Raw genomic sequence first — 19540 nt, 5'->3', positions numbered from 1 at the left:
CCAAGATACCCAGTCTGAAACACGTCCTACTCAACTGTGACACGTAAAGTTGACAATGAAAACCGCAGACTTAACCCTGTCCGGACTGGCTAATACTTGTTCATTTTTCTATCAAATTCAAACGCCAAACCCATGTGTTTAATTTGCCATGCTCAAAGATTACAATGTCCAGAGGCACCACATCGACAAACACCCGACTTTCCGGACAAACTCCTCGCGATGGATCTGAGAGATCAGAGACAGCGCAGAGTTGGACTGCATCTTCCAACAGGAGCTGAACTACGATGGTGCGGACATGCACCACTCAGGAGAGAAACAGCTGCTTTGTGGATTTTGGAGAAGAAGAAAAGGCCATTCACTGACTCTGAAACTGTTACAGATTGTATGCTGGCCATCATGGATGAAGTGATAAATGATGACAAAATGAAAACGAGTGTGACATCTGCTATTAAAAATGTACCCCTGTCAGACACGTCAGACATTCGCAGGGTTGAAATTCAGGCTACAGATGTATTTGTTATGCTGTTGAATGAAGTGAAGAAAGATAGATGTGCACATTTTGTTTTTATGCACTATGAGTTATGCCTGGGTAAGATGTGACCAAAATGATTATTGACACAATTTCATTTTATTTTCTCATTCTATTTATTCTATTTTTATTTAAGTGAAAAAATATTTCCACTACCACCTCTGTTTAATTACAGCTTTGTTATTGTGTTTCTATGCACTTTTTGATGTGCCTTTCTCATGTTACCAATTTTAAAAGGGAGACTATGAATAAAAAGTGCATATTTTTCATCACATTGATCTGTATTGGTTTGAAAGTTGTCATTACCAGCTGCTTACTGGGCGTTTAACATGTCTGGCCCGGCTACATTTTTCTTGATTTTTAAATTTGGCCTAACTGAATTTGTAATTGAATAGCCCTGCTCTACTGTATACAGTAGGCTCTACTGTGAGACAACAGAAACAGACGGTTCTGTAATCGTGTACTTTTAAAGCAAAGAACTGAAGAATGTTCATTCTTCCAACCACATGGTGTCGCTGCTAATTTTATATCCGCCTTTTTTGTGGAATGGACCTGCTCGCTCACCGTCGACAATTTGAACAAACTTTATTGTCAGTGTCTATGCTTGGTATCATTTCGAACATGGGGGCACGCGTAGCTCGTCTGTTCAGAAATGTCAACCTAGAAAACAGAGTTCACCGAGAAATCTCCAAGGAAAAGCCGCGAGCAGCCCCCCGACACGAGCCCACCGGCCCGCCCTCCGCCGGCAGCACTGAAGGTGAGTGACTGTAGATCCCGCTAACTTGTGTAACTGTCTCCTCGAGGGTCATGGCAGGCCGATTCATCCTCCTCAGGGATACGAATTAAGTTTTGGGTGAAACGTTGGACACAGTTTCCCTGTTAACGAGCCCGTTCTGTGTTTCAGAAGCGGACACAGTGAACCAGAAGAGCGACCCTCTGCTGGCTAACCTGCAGTCTGTGTTCGTGCAGTCTACAGACCCAGCAGCAGCAGCAGCAGCAGCATCAGCGGCAGCGGCAGCAGCAGAGGTCAGGCCGGGACACGGACTGTGTCCATCTGCATGAATTGACTCATTAGAGATTAATCCCGTTCTATGGTTGCTTATTTGACTAAAGTCACACTGTGACGGCTGTTAGTCGTTAATCGTTCACTTTTTCATAAAAGCCTGAACTGGGTACAGCTGTACAGTTAGAGGGCGTGGACATTTTCAGAGATGGAGCCATCGCAGTATCGTATCATATATCATATCATATCATATCATATCATATCATATTACCTAAACCAAACATAACACAGAAAAGCTGATGTCTTCATCTGTGTTCTGCTGGTCAAGGATAACAGCGATGACCTACATTATAAACTGTTCAGGTGACAGGGTTCTCCCCAGAAATTCTTTGTATAGCGGCGCACCGTCTGTCGGGGGGGGGGGGGGGGGTGCGCGACCGCTCGTCAACGTCAGTCCGGGGGGGGGGAGACACGGACGTACGGACAGCCGGTCATCAACTCCGTCAGCCGGGGGACGGACGGACGCTCATCGCCGTCAGCAGGGAGCTCCTAGCCGTCAACCGGGGGACGGCGGACGGACGGACGGACGGACGGACGCTCGACACTGTCACGCGCGGAGTATAGCGGCGCTGACCGAGCGGTAGAGCGGCGCAGCGCCGCTGTTCCACCGTCTGGGGAGAACCCTGGGTGAAGTGTTAAAGCTCAACTGTAGCAATGGGAACACACCAGCCACGATGCCCATCGACCTTACTACTCACTCATCATCATATAATCATGATTACATGTGTACACACACACATAAACACAAACACACTTCCAAGGTGAAACATAACCAGCCACACTGTCATGTGATCACAGTATCAGAGAAACTTGCACAGACTTTTTAATAACATTGTGAATGAACCATGACGATACACCGACTTTAAATATATCCATTTCAATATTCAATGTGAACTTGGCAACTCAGCTAAAAGCAGCTACAAAGAACTTTTATTTTTTGTTGATTCTGGCCCCTGTGGACAAGTGGGTTTGAGCACGCCCTCCTTGTGTCCTAAAGATCTTGGCCTGACCCTGATCCTAGACATCATTTGGTACTGCCCTGGTTTTACCCCCACTGCCCTCTGCTCAATGATGTTGTTGATGTGATGCTAGTAAAACAAATATCAAAGCCGCGTCAAGGGTGGCTGCTCAGTCACGTCATCCAGAGATTCAGAGTCTCGTCTATTTCTACCATGACACGCTTGGTTCTTTGCAAAAATCAACCTGAAAACGACCTGTAGACTGTCATATCCATATCATGCTAGCGTTTTACTACAGTGTTAATGTCTGTCTGTTGGAATATATCACAGACATGAAGAGAATACACAAAACAGGTGAGGAAGACTTTCTCCCTCTCCGTCTGAACCCTGACTGCTCCAGTGGCTGGAAGATGAGACCGTGGTTGTACTGAGGAGCTTCCAGGCCAGACTGGGCACCTGTGAATGTGATCAGGGTGTTCCTGGAAAAAGCTTTGCTCTCAGTGAAACTGCCCAAAATGAATGAAAGTTAATAAAAGATATACTTGGAATATTGCCCTACATTTTAGTCACTGTGTTAACAGGTTTCTTGAAAAAAAAGGGTTAAAGGTGTAGCCATTGATTAAGGGAACGACTGTTGATATTTGAATTAGCTGCCAAACAGACACACCCGTCCATCATCATGGTGCGGTGACACCTGGGCTAGTTGCTGACCGAAAAAATACAACATGCAAAAAGGACAAGATTGTTTCCCAGAACCAGCACGCTAGCTCCAAACACCTGTACTCACAACTCCTCTGACACTAAAGCCAATATTACAATAGAGCTAAACAGGGCTAAACTGCACACGCTCTATGAGCACGATGCAAAAGCTGTGGAAGATCATTATACACCCGGGAGGTCGAACCTTTTGTTCTTCATGCACCACTGAGCAGCTTTCATAGGAATAAATGGGGCTCGTCCTCTGATGCTGTATCCCGATTTTCCCTAGTGTCATGCATTTGACATTTTATGGCCTCATTAAATTGGTATAGCTTGCATGCTAGCAAACAGTTGCCTATTCACACGTGCAGCAGACAGGAAGGAACACTAGCAGTCATGATGAATGAAAGTCCAATATTCTTTTAGCTCTGTTGGGGCTCCACCAACCCCACGGAAAATATGTGTCTCTTCAGCTAATAAATGCTCCTCTGTTGACCACCAGTCGCTTACTGTAGCCATCTGCCATTTGGGGCTGAGTAGGTTGTGTACAGAGCTTTCTTTGCTGAAAGCAGTCTACTTCAGATAGAAACCAGGTTTATTAGAGCAGTGAGAAAGAACAAGAAAAAAGTCCACTCCTCAATTGAAATTAGGACTGGATAATATATTACTATTATATCATTATTGTGATAGGAGAATACATGTGGTCTTTTTTGGATATTGTTATATTTGATATAAGTGAAGTCTGTTATTGGTTTTTAAAGGATGCATCTGAACTTACTAGACTGTTCTACTTGTTCTAATACACTCACAATCCACTTTTGAAGCTCTACTTGCAACCTGGTTACGATCCACCACCAAGAAATGCAAATACTTGTAATTTTCCCCCATCTTAAGATTTTGTTCAGGAGTACTTCCCTTTATCCATTTAGTTATGACACACAGCCAAGTGTGACTATAACAAAACAGTAGGGTTTTCTCAGTCTTTATTCCCTCTGCTTAATCTTCCAACAGGCATCAAAGACAGTGGCGGTGAGTAAAGAAATGGAGCGGCGGCCGTTGAAATACAGTTTACCAGTGGACGGGTATGGCCTGGCGGAGCTCACAGACGTTCCTAAAGGCAAACTGACCATCACTGAGGCTCTGAAGGCCCTGGGCAGTCACCAGCAGCAGCCTCAGGCATGGACGCCAGAAAAGATCGCTCAGGATTATTCTCTGGACTTGAAAGACACAAAAGCTCTTCTGGAGTTCTTCATCCCCTTCCAGATTCAGATCATACCACCCAAGACAGACAGTGCCAAGCAGATCAAGGCTTCTTAGGACTGGACTGTTGGAAAATGATAGACGATAGAAAAAATTTGACCTGATATATTTATGTACGTCAATAAAATGCATTTGGAGTGTGACCAGATGGAACTAATAAGGCAGACTTTTCAAGCCTGGGGTTTGAACCTTTATGTGTGGCTGTTTATGTAGGAGGAATCAGGGGATATCATAAATCTTAATGTATTGATATTTATAATGAAAAATGAATATAACAAAATGAATAAATCAGTCGAAATATGAATCTTAATTGTGTCTTTATAGATTGAAGATTCCTATAACCTTTTATCAAATACCAGAGTATCTGGCATAAATCACTTCAGTTTTTGAGTATTTAGATTCACTGTCATAAATTCATATCCCAGGTCATATCAGTTTGTCAGACGTAGGTGCAAACTACGAACACAACTCATTATGTAATAACAATGTTATGTCTTGAAAACGTATCGTATCTAGAAGTGAACATGTATCTAACAGTGTGATCCTACCCTCTCACTGATGGTACACAGTACAGAAACAAACGATGGGGGCAGATCAATGATTTTGAAGGTAAAAAAGTTGTATTATGTTGCTTCAAATTGATAGTTGAACATTTTGGGAAAGCTTTGAGACTGAGATGGAAAGATGGGCACCTGTCTCGTATGATACAACAACAAAGATATGGTTAGCCTAGCTTAGCATAAAGACTTAAAGGAAGAAATAGTCCAGCACGTAACTTCCTCTAAAACAACAAATGATTTACCCTCCAGTCCTGTGTGTATACAGATTAAATGAATGAGTGCTGTTAATTAGTGAACTTTAGTGTTGGTTGGCGTACTCATTAATTTTGGACAGAACTTGGCTTTGGTTTCAGTCAACTGAGCAGTCTTTTTTTTGTGTGGTAGAGGTTTGTCATATTCCGACTCCATTTCAATATAGTTGTTTGACATCTGTGTGTGTATGGCTGTTAGCTTAAAAACCGAGCATGTCTCGCTCTCAAGGCAAATATTAGCATTCAGCAGAGAGAGAGATTTCAGTAAGGTAGTTGTTTGTCCTTCACACAGCAGTCTAGCAGTGACATATTTTGGAGGCTAAAAAGATGTTGGTGTTGCTCCACTCAGGGTTCCAATGGCAGATTTCTGATTGATATTCTGTGCTGGGTTTTGGATAAAGAAAGGATGTAAGGTCTGTAGCTAGCAAAGACTTGATTGCTTTTCTGTTATAGATGGCACTGTTGTGGGGCGATGGCAAATAGTGGTCTTTGAGTAAAATCGAGACTGCCAGCAAAAATGATTTGTCTCCTTGACTTTGATGATTAGTCATGAAACTACCAAAGCTAACAGTGGAGCAGATAGCAGGCTCACAACAAACATTTTGACTTGATTTAGGAAAATTACAGGTGTTGCTTAAAACATTAACAATGACTCAGTTCTATATACGGCAAAGGCAGGACATGTTTATTTATATAGCACCATTCAGACATGAGGCAATTCAAAATGCTTTCCAGGGGCATAGACTCAAGTGACTCAGTAAACCGGACAGTGAGCCTGCATGAACAATTTCAGGAGCCTGAAACTGAAGCAGCTAACAGAACTCAGCCATCTTTATTTATTTAACTTTGCCTTTTGTATTGTGACATATCAAAAGTCTGTTGCATAGTTTCTCTCACAGAGAGCACCAACAAGTAGGGCTGGATAAAATATAAAATAAGATATAGCTATCGATACATTCCTGAACAATCCTTTTTTTCAATACCAATTCTGTTTAAGTAAAAGATTACATGACAGATACACATGGTGAACCCTGTCTCTGGGTGTAACCTATAATTTTTCCTGCATGTTTTAAGTCACCAACACTATTACATCTTGCCACACCAAGCTTATTATTATTATTATATTGGCTCGGTGCTGTGATGAAATTAACTCCTTTCAGGTGTTGACATTTGGTATGAAATTACAAGGCATTTTTGATACTTGGTAGTATCAAGGCTAGCTTATTATGTGCCATAAAAGTATCACAGTTTGATACCAAGCCCTACAGACAAGTGAACAACGTCCTGCCCAACACATCTTGGTCACGACAAATTTAAAGGGTCCTCATCAAAAGGACATATATACGGAAAAGCATAAGGGCCACTGTAAAAACATTTTAAGAATTATTCACAGTGGCTCTGATCTCTTCTCTTTAGATACAAATTTCTTTAAATCAATTTATTAAAACTCCTATATATATATATATATATATATATATGTATACAGCCTTAAGGCTGTAATGCACAGTCATTGTAATTTATGCTGAACAAATGTGAAACACATTATTTTCTGCATAAATTGAAAAGCCTGGTGAAGTATTATGAATCCTAGTGCATACAGTGTACAAAGGGAAATCCACTAAGGAAGAATACAGTAACCTTTAATCACTTCAGTGTATGATCAACCCATGATCATTCTGTTTTCATTCTTACGTCAAAGTTAAATATAATTTTCTTTCAAACATTTTGTAGCTGCTGTTCTTCCCAACAGCTGAAGTAGCCTGTATGAGTGGAGCTCTGTCTGAATTTTAAGCATTTATTTATATGCTTTCAAAAAGCTGGAATAACTAGAGCTTCAAGAAAACTGGAATGAAATATGAAAATATACTTGTAGATGATAAGAATGATCTTGTGGCATTTATTCAATGAACATATGCACACAAATAAAAGACTGTTGTTATTTTGGGCATTGCATTCCTTGATTTAAAGTACTTTTCTGAGATGTGTCAACAAACACTGTTTCACCTAAAACCTGTGAGTCAACCAGGAGTCCTTCATCAAAGTATTTCAGTATTGTAACCAGTCAACATCAACATTGTGTTGAAATTTTATTAAAATTGTGTTCATTTCTGTAGCCAAAGCAGACCAAAACACAGTTATAAATACTGTGATAACTTCTGCAATAACATCATCATAACAATAATAAGTTCCTCACGCATCCACAAGTGCCCATAAGCAGCGCTTCCTCCAACCAAACCACGCCCATTTGCGTAGAGTTGTCGTTTCTATTGGACGGTGGTGAAAATGGGGCGTAACCCACAAAAAAGTCCACTTTTTCTCATGCAACTGGCTTCTGTAGGTGTCACTTATCACTCAGTACAAAGCTGCGTCAAGGTAACTGCAGAGAGCACGCATGCTGTCTGAAGCGGTGCTGCTTTGCCTTCAAAATAAGACAGCCACTTTATAACGGGAAGAACTTTGTTCAGATATCAAAAGAACAATATGTGTAGTAGGTATGTGTTAAAATAAATATATTTTTCATTATTAAGCCCTTTCTGACGCACGGATTCTGTAGTATTCTTAACTTAGTCTTAACTTGCATGATTACTATAGCCAAAAGCAGCATTTTGCTCCTTTTACTACCCAAGCAGAGATTTTTGCACTTAAACTTACCTTGCAGGAAGTTGGGGGGCAGCATTATGACTCCTGCCTTCGTAGCTATTTCCCTGTTTCGTCCCCTATGTTTTTGAAATATCTATTTAGCTTAACGTTGCAGAAAGTTTTTTGAAAGAGGAATCGCACACAGAAATGCACTTCTTCTACCGACCGCTCATTGTATTTTATTGTGAAAGCCAAGATAGGAAGTGGTATTTGTTTAGTATCGGTGCCTTGCGGCAGCCAGCCCACGGTGAGTGTAGTTTGTAATAGTGCAGTGTTAATTTGGGCCACATACATACATACAGTACGTAGGTTGGTTACATTAGGTGCTGGAGGATGGGCCGCTCGCACATCACATCTGTATGAAGGACGGGGATGAAGAGAAGCCTCGAGCTCTCACGAGCCCCTCGCTGCCCGGCCTCGCTCCTGCTCCTGCTCCTCTGGGAACACAACGAGACGTACAAAATGCGGATTTTACTTCACCCACGGGTCCAGTTGTGTGGGTACTGGCATCGCCGGCTGTCGCACTGTTGATTAAAATGACCCTAAACAGGGCCTGAAAAGCTTTCTTGAAAAAGCATCACTGGCCGACTTGTATGGTGGAAGAACTGTTTCGACTACACCGAGGACGAGAAAGCATTTTGGGCGGCGAGATGCACCATTTGGAGGACTGAGCCTCAGCAGTTCAGCCGCCCCTGAGCTCCAACATGGGAGAATGAAGCAGGTAATATCAATGGAAACCGTCTGAACGAGGCAATTCATTTGTTATTTCCCATAAATGTTGGCTAAATTCCGAAACGAAGGCGTAAACGTAGGCTCTCTCCTACAAACACCCACTGCCCTCGTCGTCTACAGAGATGTAACTCTCTATGGACTCTCCATGAATCATTCTGTTTGTCGTCTCAACCATTTTGGTGACATCTCAGCGCTACAGTCCAGGATGTATAATCAGCGCAGTTGTTGCAGAATAACCTAGTTCACATTCATATTAAACGACAGCCAGTGAACTGCTGAGATTGGCCTGAATTGCTCTTATTTGAGGGTGATGAAGTGAAAGTATGAATGAGGTGTAATTCTATTAGCCATTGATTTTATTTGCATGTGGGTCAATTTTCAGGACACCTCAAAGCTCATCTCACAGATGGGTCCATCTCTTGTTGAGGAGCTCTGATGTGCAACTGGAAATGTAATTACATCTCTGAATGCTTAATGCTGAGATTGAACTGCCACAGAATCCATAGCATTGAAATGTTCTAATTTGAAAAAGCAAGTTCTAGGCCTGTGTGGTTTGGATTCCTTCAAATTTCCAAAAGGTAAATAGCAATTTCAAAAAACACGATTTCAAGCACTTGAAGCAGGCCCACAATTCATGGATCAGTTACTGAAATCAATTTTTTGTATCTAAAAATTCACATTAAAGGTGCTATTTGTAAGAAAAGTTGATTTTTGATTCTCATTCCCAACTTGTCAAGAACTGATGTTTCGGGTGGCGGCCCACCTGTCCTTCATCCCAGAGCGTCAGTTTTTCTCAGTTTGGGAAACGCAGAACAGACACACACTTTGGTAATACTGTTTGAACTGTGCCATGCATTACACATATTGTGTTTGTCAATTTAAAAGATTTGAAATAATTTTTAATCTTGAGATAGTTGCAGTTTTTTAAAAACTATTCAAGTATCCATCCGTTCCATCCATGGATGGATACTTGAATAGAGACTGGGAAATCATGTTTTTAGAAAGACTACAAAACCAAAGTGACTTTATCTCATTTCCTTTTCACTAAAACTCATAAACGAAACCCGTTTTTTTTTCCTTTCCTTTAGTGTGCTATGTAGGTTCTTGTGCATTTTAAATGTCTTGAAAGTAAAAAAAGGCCAAAAACAGGAGCTCCTCTAACCCACAAAAACACCTCATAGGTAGTTCCACCTTTAATTCTGCAACTTTTTGACATCACACTATGTCACTGAATTATGCCTGCGTACTATAAGTGAAGCTAACTGTAAGATGAAAACACAACAGAGCTGACCAGAGTCAGGGTGGATTGTGCTAATCAGACGTTTGTGAGTTTACCAATCGAGAGATGGGAGTGTGTTTTCAATACACATAGATTATTTCACAATTTCAAACTCTCTGATTTAATTTCTGACATTGACAACTTCTCCATAGTAATCCAGCCAAACTTGATTCAGGTGGGATTATCGCAGATTTGCTGTATTGTTTCAATGCAAGTTGGTCATGTCAGAAGTTTAATCAAATTAGCTCAGAGAGTTTGAAATTTATGTGACAGAACAACATTAATACTCCACAGAACCAACATTTGGATGCAAGAAAATAAAAACTAGTGGAGAAATTATTTTTTAAAAATGGGAGATTCTTCATTTTGGTTAAAAGAAGAAAAAAAAGACTTCCTATTATTAATTTGATAACTGTAGCCATTCAGCAACAACCATTGAAATGAATACATGTTGCCAAGTTTCCTCAGGGTCTCTTGGATGTTCAGGACCAATTTCAATCCAGTCCAGTGAAAAAGTAGCAATTGATGAGGTTTAAAATATAAAATGTTGAAATTTAGCTCGGAGGGCCAAATAAAAAGAATAAAAGAATAAATCACAACAATAACCATGTTAATGCATACATCAAATAATAACTTGGTGGCCCCTGAAGTACCTCTGAGGACCCCTGATGGTCATAGACCCCCTGTGTGAGACCCAGGCTTTAAGACTTTTTAAAAACTCACACGACTTACCATTGTTTGCTCAGCGCAGCTTTTAGATTGGTTCATTTTGCATTAGCAAACAACAGTAAGATAGTGTACTGATAAGGTAACAGGGACATCTCTGACTGGATAAACAACCCGTCTCATGTTGCAATTATAAACTGTGAATTTGGAATTCATTATTAGAATGTGTTTTTTAAAAAAAAAACATTTTGAACATTATTCCAAACTTTAAACAAGGGACATTTTTAGGGTCACAAGGTTCTCCAGCTTGGATTTAACCTTATCCAGTTTTAACCCTTCTGTGTGTTACATTTTACAAATGCATTTATTTCCACAGATAATGTATTATAGAATCTCCCGTAACTACTGTATCTTCATCAACTCTTTACTTAACCTAATAGGTGAGGTTTTTCTCTCAGACACATCACAAGTGTTTAATAAAAGCACCTGAAATAAATAAGGTACACACTTATTGCCATAAACTTCTCATCTCATCATTGTGGAGGTTCTAGGCAGGTTTCCAGCACACCTTTTGTCTCTTAAGTATACTTCCTAATGGTTCAAGGTTATGACATTTGGCTCAAAAGCTCTTTGCATTTTCTCTTTTCTCTGTTGCATAATTGTGTTGTGAAGAAAAGTATTTGAACAATTCCCAGTCTTTTAAAACACCAGTCATCCATTTTTACTGCAGATTCATTTGGAGGCTAAAGTGGCTATTTTAACATTTGAGGTCACACCAGCCCTAAAGGAAGGAACATAGATGTGGCATTACTTTCCCTGTAAAGGTGCTCTGCTGCAGAGTAGGTACAGTATTGTGAAACACAAAGCCCATGTCCTTGGAAAATGTAGTGTATGAGTGTAAAGTGAATGGAGCAGTAAGTAGGCCAAGATTAAACCAGTTTCTTATTTGCTCTCATTCAGCAGGTCTCCATTGTGATGAAGCAGTGGGTAATCGCAGCAGACAATACGCTTGTCATCATGATATGAATAAAGCAAAGTCTTCCCAATTTCACTGCAGCCAGCCTGTTTATCTCCTTACAACAGCCTTTTCTCTCTTGACTGTCTCGGTGACATTTGATAACACTATCTGTCGAATGGTTACATACTGTATGCAGTTATCAAAGCAGCATCCAACCTGTGTTTTAATACACACACATAAAAGGATAACATGCACCGGTTCTCACAATAATTGCCTATAATTATATTTGCTTGATGTTTACACCCACACCGGACAAAAAAAATAAACTAATGAAATAGCTTCATTTATGTGAAAATTAATCATTTTAAGTACTTACAAATGGACTCTTTTCAAAGCACATTTATTATTTGACCTTTGCTGCTTAGCCATTGTAAAGGATACCAGGCAGTCTAAAATAACAGTGTCCAGTGTTTACACATGTGATAAGGGTTTTTATTGCTGTATTTGACTTGTCCCCAGTTGAACACTGGCTGTTGGTTACTGGCTGTGATTAGGAAAAACACTTTAACAGGATTTCTTATCACATTATTAGGCAAACAGAAGAGATTTTTATATCTTTTCTTTTTCTGACAAAGGTTTTTCCAGTTGCAGGCGCGGTTGTATTCTTTCATTTATATTGTAAACTTAGAGTTTTGAGAAGTATACTTATTCTTTTTATTCCTGAGATGACATAAACAGATTTGTGTATTAAGTACTGAGCCGTTGCCAGGATAAGACTAGCCTAGCTTTGCACAAAGAATGGTGGAAGGCCTGTCTCTGTTCAGAGTTCAAAAGTGTGTCGACCAACAAAACCCCAAAGCTCACTAATAAACCTGTTGGATCTTGTTTGTTAAAGCCTTATATTAAAGATGTAAATTATATAATGTGAAAGTTATCCCCGCGCCTGCCACACACGTTTAGTAGTGTGCTACTTACATGTGAACCTAGAAGTGATGGCAAGCAAAACATCTTCGAGAAAAGCATGGTTTTGATAAGCTTCATTACAACGCACAAACATTTCTTTCTGTAATGAAAGTCAGCTGAGGTTTACTGTTTAACAACAAAGACAATTGTACCAACAAAAATATTCTGTTGTGTAAGAAAGGACTCAAGACAGCTAATCACTCCAATGATACTTGAGTGAAAAATTTGCATTGCAATAGCCTGTTTAAGGTGATCATTTATCAATTTACATGTATTTATTACCTCTTGCCATATTGGAGCAGATTGTAACATGACATGAAAATTGAGACCTTCCCTGTCTCATTCTGTTGCCTATGCAAGCCTGTGGATGATTTGTTGAAGTTGTTAAATGAGCCTGTGACGTTCTCCTGGTCTTGCTGTGTCAAAGTACTAGGGCTGGGACGATGCGTCGACATAAGTGGTAGTACCTGCGGAGGCTGAGAATAGCCTTTCTCACACAGAGACGCTGCATTAAAGCCGCAGCGGCAGTTCGTCAAATCTCCGCCGTTGGTCATTCACACAGAGCGAAGAACTGCTGGAATAAAGACGAACCGCCTTGTAATTCACACAGAAAGCTGCGCCGCCGCTCCTAAAGAGACGTGATGGTACACGTCATGATGATGACGTCGGGGTGTTTCCCAGGTGTCCCCCCGCTGCATTAAAGCCGCAGCGGCAGTTCGTCAAAATCTCCGCCGTTGGTCATTCACACAGAGCGAAGAACTGCTGGAATAAAGACGAACCGCCTTGTAATTCACACAGAAAGCTGCGCCGCCGCTCCTAAAGAGACGTGATGGTACACGTCATGATGATGACGTCGGGGTGTTTCCCAGGTGTCCCCCCGTCAATCTAAACCCGCGGACCGATAATAATGTGTAGTGATTGAGAACCCGGCCCCCTAAACATCCTGGATGGTGAAAGAGTTACGTTTTTCGCCGGCAGCCGGCGCTTGTGGAAAGCATAATCGCCATCAGTAAACAGGTGCTGCGTGACTCTGTCACTTGCGGGGACGGAGGCTGTTTTCTGGGGGAAAGTTCACTGAAGTCTCGGTCAGGAGGGCTGACCATCATGGTGATTTCTATCAACACAACCACTCGAGTGAGTTAAAGATTTGGGCCGGTGACAGACGCTGTTTTTCGGGCAGAAATGTGACGAAGAGTTGGTAGGACAGGCGGGAGGCCAGACACTGCTCCGCCTACAACTGCGGTATTTTTTTCCTCATATAAGTTACCAACGACAGTTCCAGTTACTACGTTACTTTTGTTTGGTCATGTAACGTTAAATTAATCGTTAGATTAGTCGACTAATCGAAAAAATAATCACCAGATTAATCATTTGAAAAATAATCATTTGGGACAGCTTTACAAAGTACCTCCCACAGCTCCGCTAACAGATAGCAACAGTAGCTCACAGTAGTTGTCAGCTAAGCTAATAAACTAACGACCAGCTTCCAGCACAACACAGAAGTTCCACAGAGCCCCTTTAATGCACAGACATAAGATTAGTTATGATCTTTTCATCCAAGGTTTGTAATCCTGAGGCCTTACTGACTTGGAATATGTGTTGCTTAACACTTTGTTTTGTCATCAAACTCATTCAGGCTGCACACATTTTGTGATGTGTTGAGTTGTAGGAAAGTCTAAACAAAGAAGGGGTGACTGTAGAGTGCTGCTTCCACAGTTAATTTGTATCTGTAATTAGAGACCACTTTGCAATGGGATTACAACAGCCACTACGCCCTTCAACTCAGAAGTCATTAAGACATTATTGCATTAAACCACAACCTTATTTGAACATGGCCTGCTTTGATACTCAAAGCTTCTCTCTTAGTTCCCACTGCAATAACTGTCTCCAGAAGCACATTTTATCACAATAACACAAACACACCCACATGTTGAAAACATTGCCAGCGCAAATTATGACAAGAATCTGCTAAAGAAGAGGAAGTATTTTGAATGTTTAATGAATTTGAGATGTCTGCAGTGCAAGTTCACACACTTTGAAACCATTTTAACTTCTGAAGACTGCAGACCAAAGACTTGTTTTTGATGGTACTAATATTTGGCACATTCTGGTTGACTGCAGGTTTGAGAGCGATAATGGAGGTGTGAATTATCTGGAGAAATGCAGGCACATCCCTAGGTGTGTTCCAGACCCACTGTCACTGTCAAGTAACTCCACAGCTCCACAGGGAAATTTGATGGAAATGATGCTTGTTTAATCTGGTTTTATGATGCTCTTTCACATGCCCCATTTGATTTACTTGGCACTCACTACTTTTTTATGTACATTTTAGGATCTTGCAGCCATGAAGACGCAGCCATATTGCATTGAAGTGGGAATATCTTCATGTACAGCGCCTTGTTAAGTGTGAGCTTACCATCAACGATGCCTGCTCACCCTGGGGAAGAATGGTTCACTCAACTACTGTCCCCCTTCCAAAGGCAGGGGACATTAACACCAGTCTCTGCTGCCTCGTTACGGTGCTGCTGAACCTTTCCAAGAGGCGGTCGATGGAGAACATCTCCATGGCGAATGTTTCCCTGGGCTCCCGGGTGCCTCCAGAGCCGGTCACACCAACAGCAGAGGCATTGGAGAGCTTGCCAGGCATCAGCCTACCTCTGCAGGTCTTCTTCTGCTTCATCATGGTCGCCATCCTGCTTTTGGCTCTGTTGGGAAACGTGGTGGTGTGCCTGATGGTGTACCAGAGATCTGCCATGCGCTCGGCCATCAATATCCTTTTGGCGAGCCTGGCATTTGCAGATATGATGCTGGCCATCCTGAACATGCCCTTCGCTCTGGTTACTGTCGTGACCACAAAGTGGATTTTCGGAGACGTTTTCTGTCGAGTTTCAGCCATGCTCTTTTGGTTCTTTGTGATGGAAGGCGTGGCTATACTGCTTATAATAAGCATAGATCGTTTTCTTATTATTGTCCAGAAGCAAGATAAGCTGAGCCCACAGAGAGCTAAAGTGCTCATAGTGGTCACATGGGTACTCAGTTTAATTTTCTCTTTCCCCCTAGCTGTTGGCTCCCCTCCCCTACAGATCCCTCCAAGAGCCCCGCAATGTGTATTTGGCTACAGCGTAAAGCCTGGTTACCATGCCTATGTATTGATACTAATGCTCGTCTTCTTCTTCATACCTTTCATGGTCATGCTGTACACATTTATGGGAATCTTGAACACTATCCGTCACAACGCCATCCGCATCCACAGCCACCCAGACAGCATCTGTCTGAGCCAGGCCAGCAAACTGGGCCTGCTTAGTCTCCAGAGGCCCTTCCAAATGAACATAGACATGAGCTTCAAGACCCGTGCCTTCACAACCATCCTCATCCTCTTCTCTGTGTTTACAGTGTGCTGGGCACCATTCACTGCCTATAGTTTGGTATCCACCTTCAGTGATGGCTTCTACCATAAAGACAGCTTTTTTCAAATCAGCACATGGTTCCTGTGGTTGTGCTACCTCAAGTCAGCCCTCAACCCTCTTATTTACTACTGGCGGATCAAGAAGTTCCGCGACGCCTGCCTTGATCTGATGCCCAAGTACTTCAAGTTTCTTCCTCAGCTGCCAGGCAACACCAAGAGGCGCATACAGCCGAGCGCAGTGTATGTGTGTGGTGAGCATCGCTCTGTGGTATAAAGGAAATATCCAACCTCTAAAACTTTAACAACTCTGTCAAGAAAAAAATCTTTATGTAACGTATCCTACAGTTCTGGGCCTGTTTTGCTGTTCAGTGGTATACTACTCTTAGCAGATGTTGAAAATAAAACAGCGCTGCTGGAGGCTGCATTTGTGGGGGTATGTTGCTGCAGGTACCAGTGAGAAAATGAAATACAATCCAGGAAGTTCAATTTCTGTCAAACATTAATGAATTATAAGGCTGCATACCATGGGTTCTAAAACCATTTACCAGGATTTTCAACTTTGGAATGGAGCTGGGTATCGTCTGAAGTTTGTGATACTAGTTCGGATACTATACCTAAGTTTAATCGCAAAAAAAGTATTTATTAATTTTTTTTTTATTATGTATTTTCTATAAAATCTTTGTTTGATTTACAAAGAAGCCAATATTGTTTAATACAATCCAGAATTCAATAACTTTGCCTAAATTAAAAAAAAATAAAAATTATTTATAATATATTTTCATATAAAACAATTACTTTATGTTGGTGATAAAATATTCTAAATTCAAGGTCCATTTACTAGATTTCTTTTTGGGTTTTTGACAGTATGCCTAGGTCTACAACTTGCTCAGGTGTAAGCTATACATGAAACTTCTGTCATATAACAAGTGGTTGTTTATAGTGGAAGTGGTACCCCTGTTACTGTTCAGGCTTTGGAATACAAGTGAAAGGTCCAGAAATAGCTAGTAGGGTAACCTTGAGTTTAGAATGCTATATCACAATATGTAATCTCCATACTGATGCTACTATTTGATCAACGAAAATAGTAAACAACACTACTGATCTGACCAGACCTTTGAGGTCAGCTTCTGGTGCTTGACAGATTTTGATAATGGTGCTACAGAAACGATAGTCAGCACCTTAGGGAATTGATACCCAGCTCTACTCTGGAAAGTTATAACAGCAGTCATTTTCTCCTCTGTCTTGACCATTGCAATGTACACAGTAGTACTGAGCGGTTTTCATTACAGAATAATCCACCAGTGCGTGCTTCATTTTTCATTGGCCAGTTCTTTGCTTGATGATGCTCCATTGTGGCAAAACACATTTTTTGAGCAGGACAACCATGCATTACCTTGCTGAAGCCCTCTGCTTTGAAAACCCTTAACAAGTCTGTGAAGATTATTTAATTCAGGTCATGGTTTATTAAGAAGTTTCCAGAATAGCAGACAAAACAACAAGTATATCTCTACGTCTCTGATTTAGTTTGTGTATATAAACAACCATACCGGTTGGGATGATCCTTCATAGAAGAAGTGAAGACTCTCCACTAGCAGCAGTTTCAGTAGAGGAACCAAGTTTTGTTTAAAAATTGTTGATACCAGTGCTGATACGTACCTAAGTCTTGGTACCTATACCAGAATTATTTTTTATTTTTTTCCCAGTACCAAAGTTCACACATGTCAGATGTTGTCTAAGCACGAGCAACTATACAACATTCATACATAAATACAGTCAAAGTTGGCAGAATTACTGTTAAAGTCACCTTTATGAAAAGTTCACATGTAGAATTAGCCTTTTCTCATGTGGGAAAGAGACGTAAGTAAAACACAGATAATTAACATTTGGAGAAAAGTGTGTGTTCACACACATGTAAGGGCAGTTCACATGTGGGACAACCAGCATGAAAACCACATCAAAATCAAGTTTTTTGCGAGGGCATGAATTTGTCATAGTCAACAAGACAACAAGAGTACACATTTTTTGATGCCAGCCTTTGATACTTAAGAGTAGGGTTGTGCAATGTCTACTGAATTGTCATATGATGATGTCCACAGTGATATGTTGCACTGGATTATGAATTGGGGATAGTTTGTTTTTCAGCGTTGCCATAAGGCTGGAGTTGCTCATTTGCACATCACTGTTTTCCACTGTTGCTTCGACTGCAACCTCCAACTGTCTCACCCAGCAGAAAAGAAACTGTTCCCCCTTAACAGTGAAGACAGTCAGATCAACTTTCACATCCCTGCCTGACGAGTGTCCAACATGCATCCCTGTGCCAGAGTCTTTGTATCTGCACCACATGTCCGTATCTAAGCTTGAAACAAAGTTAGCTGGCTAGCTATACCGAGGAAACCAAGCTAAGAAAAGGCAAATAACAAGGGCATGATTCTGAGAAAGGCTAACAGCGGCCTGCAGAAAAGAAACACCTCTGCCAAGGTAACCAAGTGTCTTGGGTTCTCCTAACTTGGCAGGTTTAATAAGAAAATGATAAATGTGACATGGAGACGCAACCTTACTGCATTGAGCCACCACAAACTTTCTTTTTCTCGTCTACATGTCACAAACAACTACTGCCTTGCAGCAACTCTGAGGTAACACATTCATTTGTTGTGCTCTCTGCTGGGAGGCCATATAAATTCTGATTTTTCGGTGGTACAGGGCTCAGTAGTCTATTGACTGTCAGCCAAAGGCCATAAACAATGGCATCAACCTTTAGCTCAACCCTACTTTACAGTTTGTAATACTTTCAACACAATTGATTTTGGTACAAGTTTTTAAATTTGATACCTAGCTCTAATTTGTATACCAGAATGCAGTGCAGCAACAAGACATTTCCTGCAAAGAGTAAAACCATTGAATAAAAAGTGCAGTCCGTAGTTCTCTGAAGGTGATACAATGTAATTTTGGGTACCGTAATTTTAACCTTTAAGTGAAGTAGTCGGCTGAAGGAAAATATAAAAGAAAGTCAAAACACTTTATAACTATTGGAATGCACTGAATGGCACATGTTGTGTGAAAGCATATAACGGGTCAATTTTTCCTTCTATATTGTACTAAGAAGGCGCTGCTGGGTTTGACTTGACCATACATCTTTTCTTGCCACTGGAATCACAAGTCGTGGGGAAAGGATAGTGTGTTTTAGCTGCGTAGAATTTGTTTTATGAGGCATGTAAATTAACAGCTTAAATGGAATTTGAATGTGGTCAGAAAGCGGCCACAACATTTGAAGGTGTGTATTTCTATTTAAATGTTTTGGATGTGCCTATTGATTAGTCTATTTGCCAGTCAGAATGCTGCTATATCTGGTGAAAATGTGCAATTTCAGTGTATTGTACTGTTGAATATAATAAAGAGATAGGCATTTCTTACCTTGTTAAACTATGTTCAATGGACTTTTTTTTTGTTTGTGTACAAATGCTAATGTCTCCTCTGGGATCGCTGCTGTTCCACTAACTACATTCATTCAAATTCTCATACAGTGGTTTCGTTGATCACATTTTTCTGTGGTTAACTATCCATATTGTTACAAGCCG

The 19540-nt window shown here is 40.9% G+C and overlaps 2 protein-coding genes across 3 annotated transcripts; both read left to right on the top strand.

Annotated features, from left to right (window-relative positions):
* The first annotated feature begins 1097 nt into the window (after positions 1 to 1097).
* ndufaf4 (NADH:ubiquinone oxidoreductase complex assembly factor 4) lies at positions 1098 to 6426 on the top strand. Its single transcript, XM_030404554.1, has 3 exons — positions 1098 to 1286; positions 1434 to 1555; positions 4262 to 6426. The coding sequence occupies exons 1-3, from the start codon at positions 1130 to 1132 to the stop codon at positions 4565 to 4567; spliced, it is 585 nt and encodes a 194-aa protein (XP_030260414.1). The 5' UTR covers positions 1098 to 1129; the 3' UTR covers positions 4568 to 6426.
* A 1740-nt stretch (positions 6427 to 8166) lies between these two features.
* On the top strand, positions 8167 to 19390 carry gpr63 (G protein-coupled receptor 63). 2 transcript variants are annotated; one of them, XM_030404553.1, is made up of 3 exons: positions 8167 to 8682; positions 14681 to 14737; positions 14892 to 19390. In XM_030404553.1, exon 3 carries the CDS (start codon positions 15007 to 15009, stop codon positions 16237 to 16239), a length of 1233 nt encoding a protein of 410 aa, XP_030260413.1. In that variant the 5' UTR covers positions 8167 to 8682; positions 14681 to 14737; positions 14892 to 15006; the 3' UTR covers positions 16240 to 19390. The 2 variants fall into 2 exon arrangements, with proteins under 2 accessions (XP_030260413.1, XP_030260412.1); XM_030404552.1 differs by lacking the exon at positions 14681 to 14737 and having other exon boundaries at positions 8168 to 8682.
* Positions 19391 to 19540: the final 150 nt, after the last annotated feature.

The sequence above is a fragment of the Sparus aurata genome, chromosome 22, assembly GCF_900880675.1.
Source record: "Sparus aurata chromosome 22, fSpaAur1.1, whole genome shotgun sequence".
NCBI classification, from domain to species: Eukaryota; Metazoa; Chordata; class Actinopteri; order Spariformes; family Sparidae; genus Sparus; species Sparus aurata.
Note: the sequence above shows the minus strand (reverse complement) of the source record. Positions and strands in the feature narration are given on the sequence as shown.

What these genes read in the sequence shown, in the direction of transcription:
- ndufaf4 (XM_030404554.1), top strand. Translation starts at nt 1,130, where the DNA reads ATGCTTGGTATCATTTCGAACATGGGGGCACGCGTAGCTCGTCTGTTC. An exon ending in CTCCGCCGGCAGCACTGAAG is followed by an intron (nt 1,287 to 1,433) that starts GTGAGTGACTGT and finishes TCTGTGTTTCAG; the next exon opens with AAGCGGACACAGTGAACCAG. An exon ending in CGGCAGCGGCAGCAGCAGAG is followed by an intron (nt 1,556 to 4,261) that starts GTCAGGCCGGGA and finishes ATCTTCCAACAG; the next exon opens with GCATCAAAGACAGTGGCGGT.
- gpr63 (XM_030404553.1), top strand. Translation starts at nt 15,007, where the DNA reads ATGGTTCACTCAACTACTGTCCCCCTTCCAAAGGCAGGGGACATTAAC.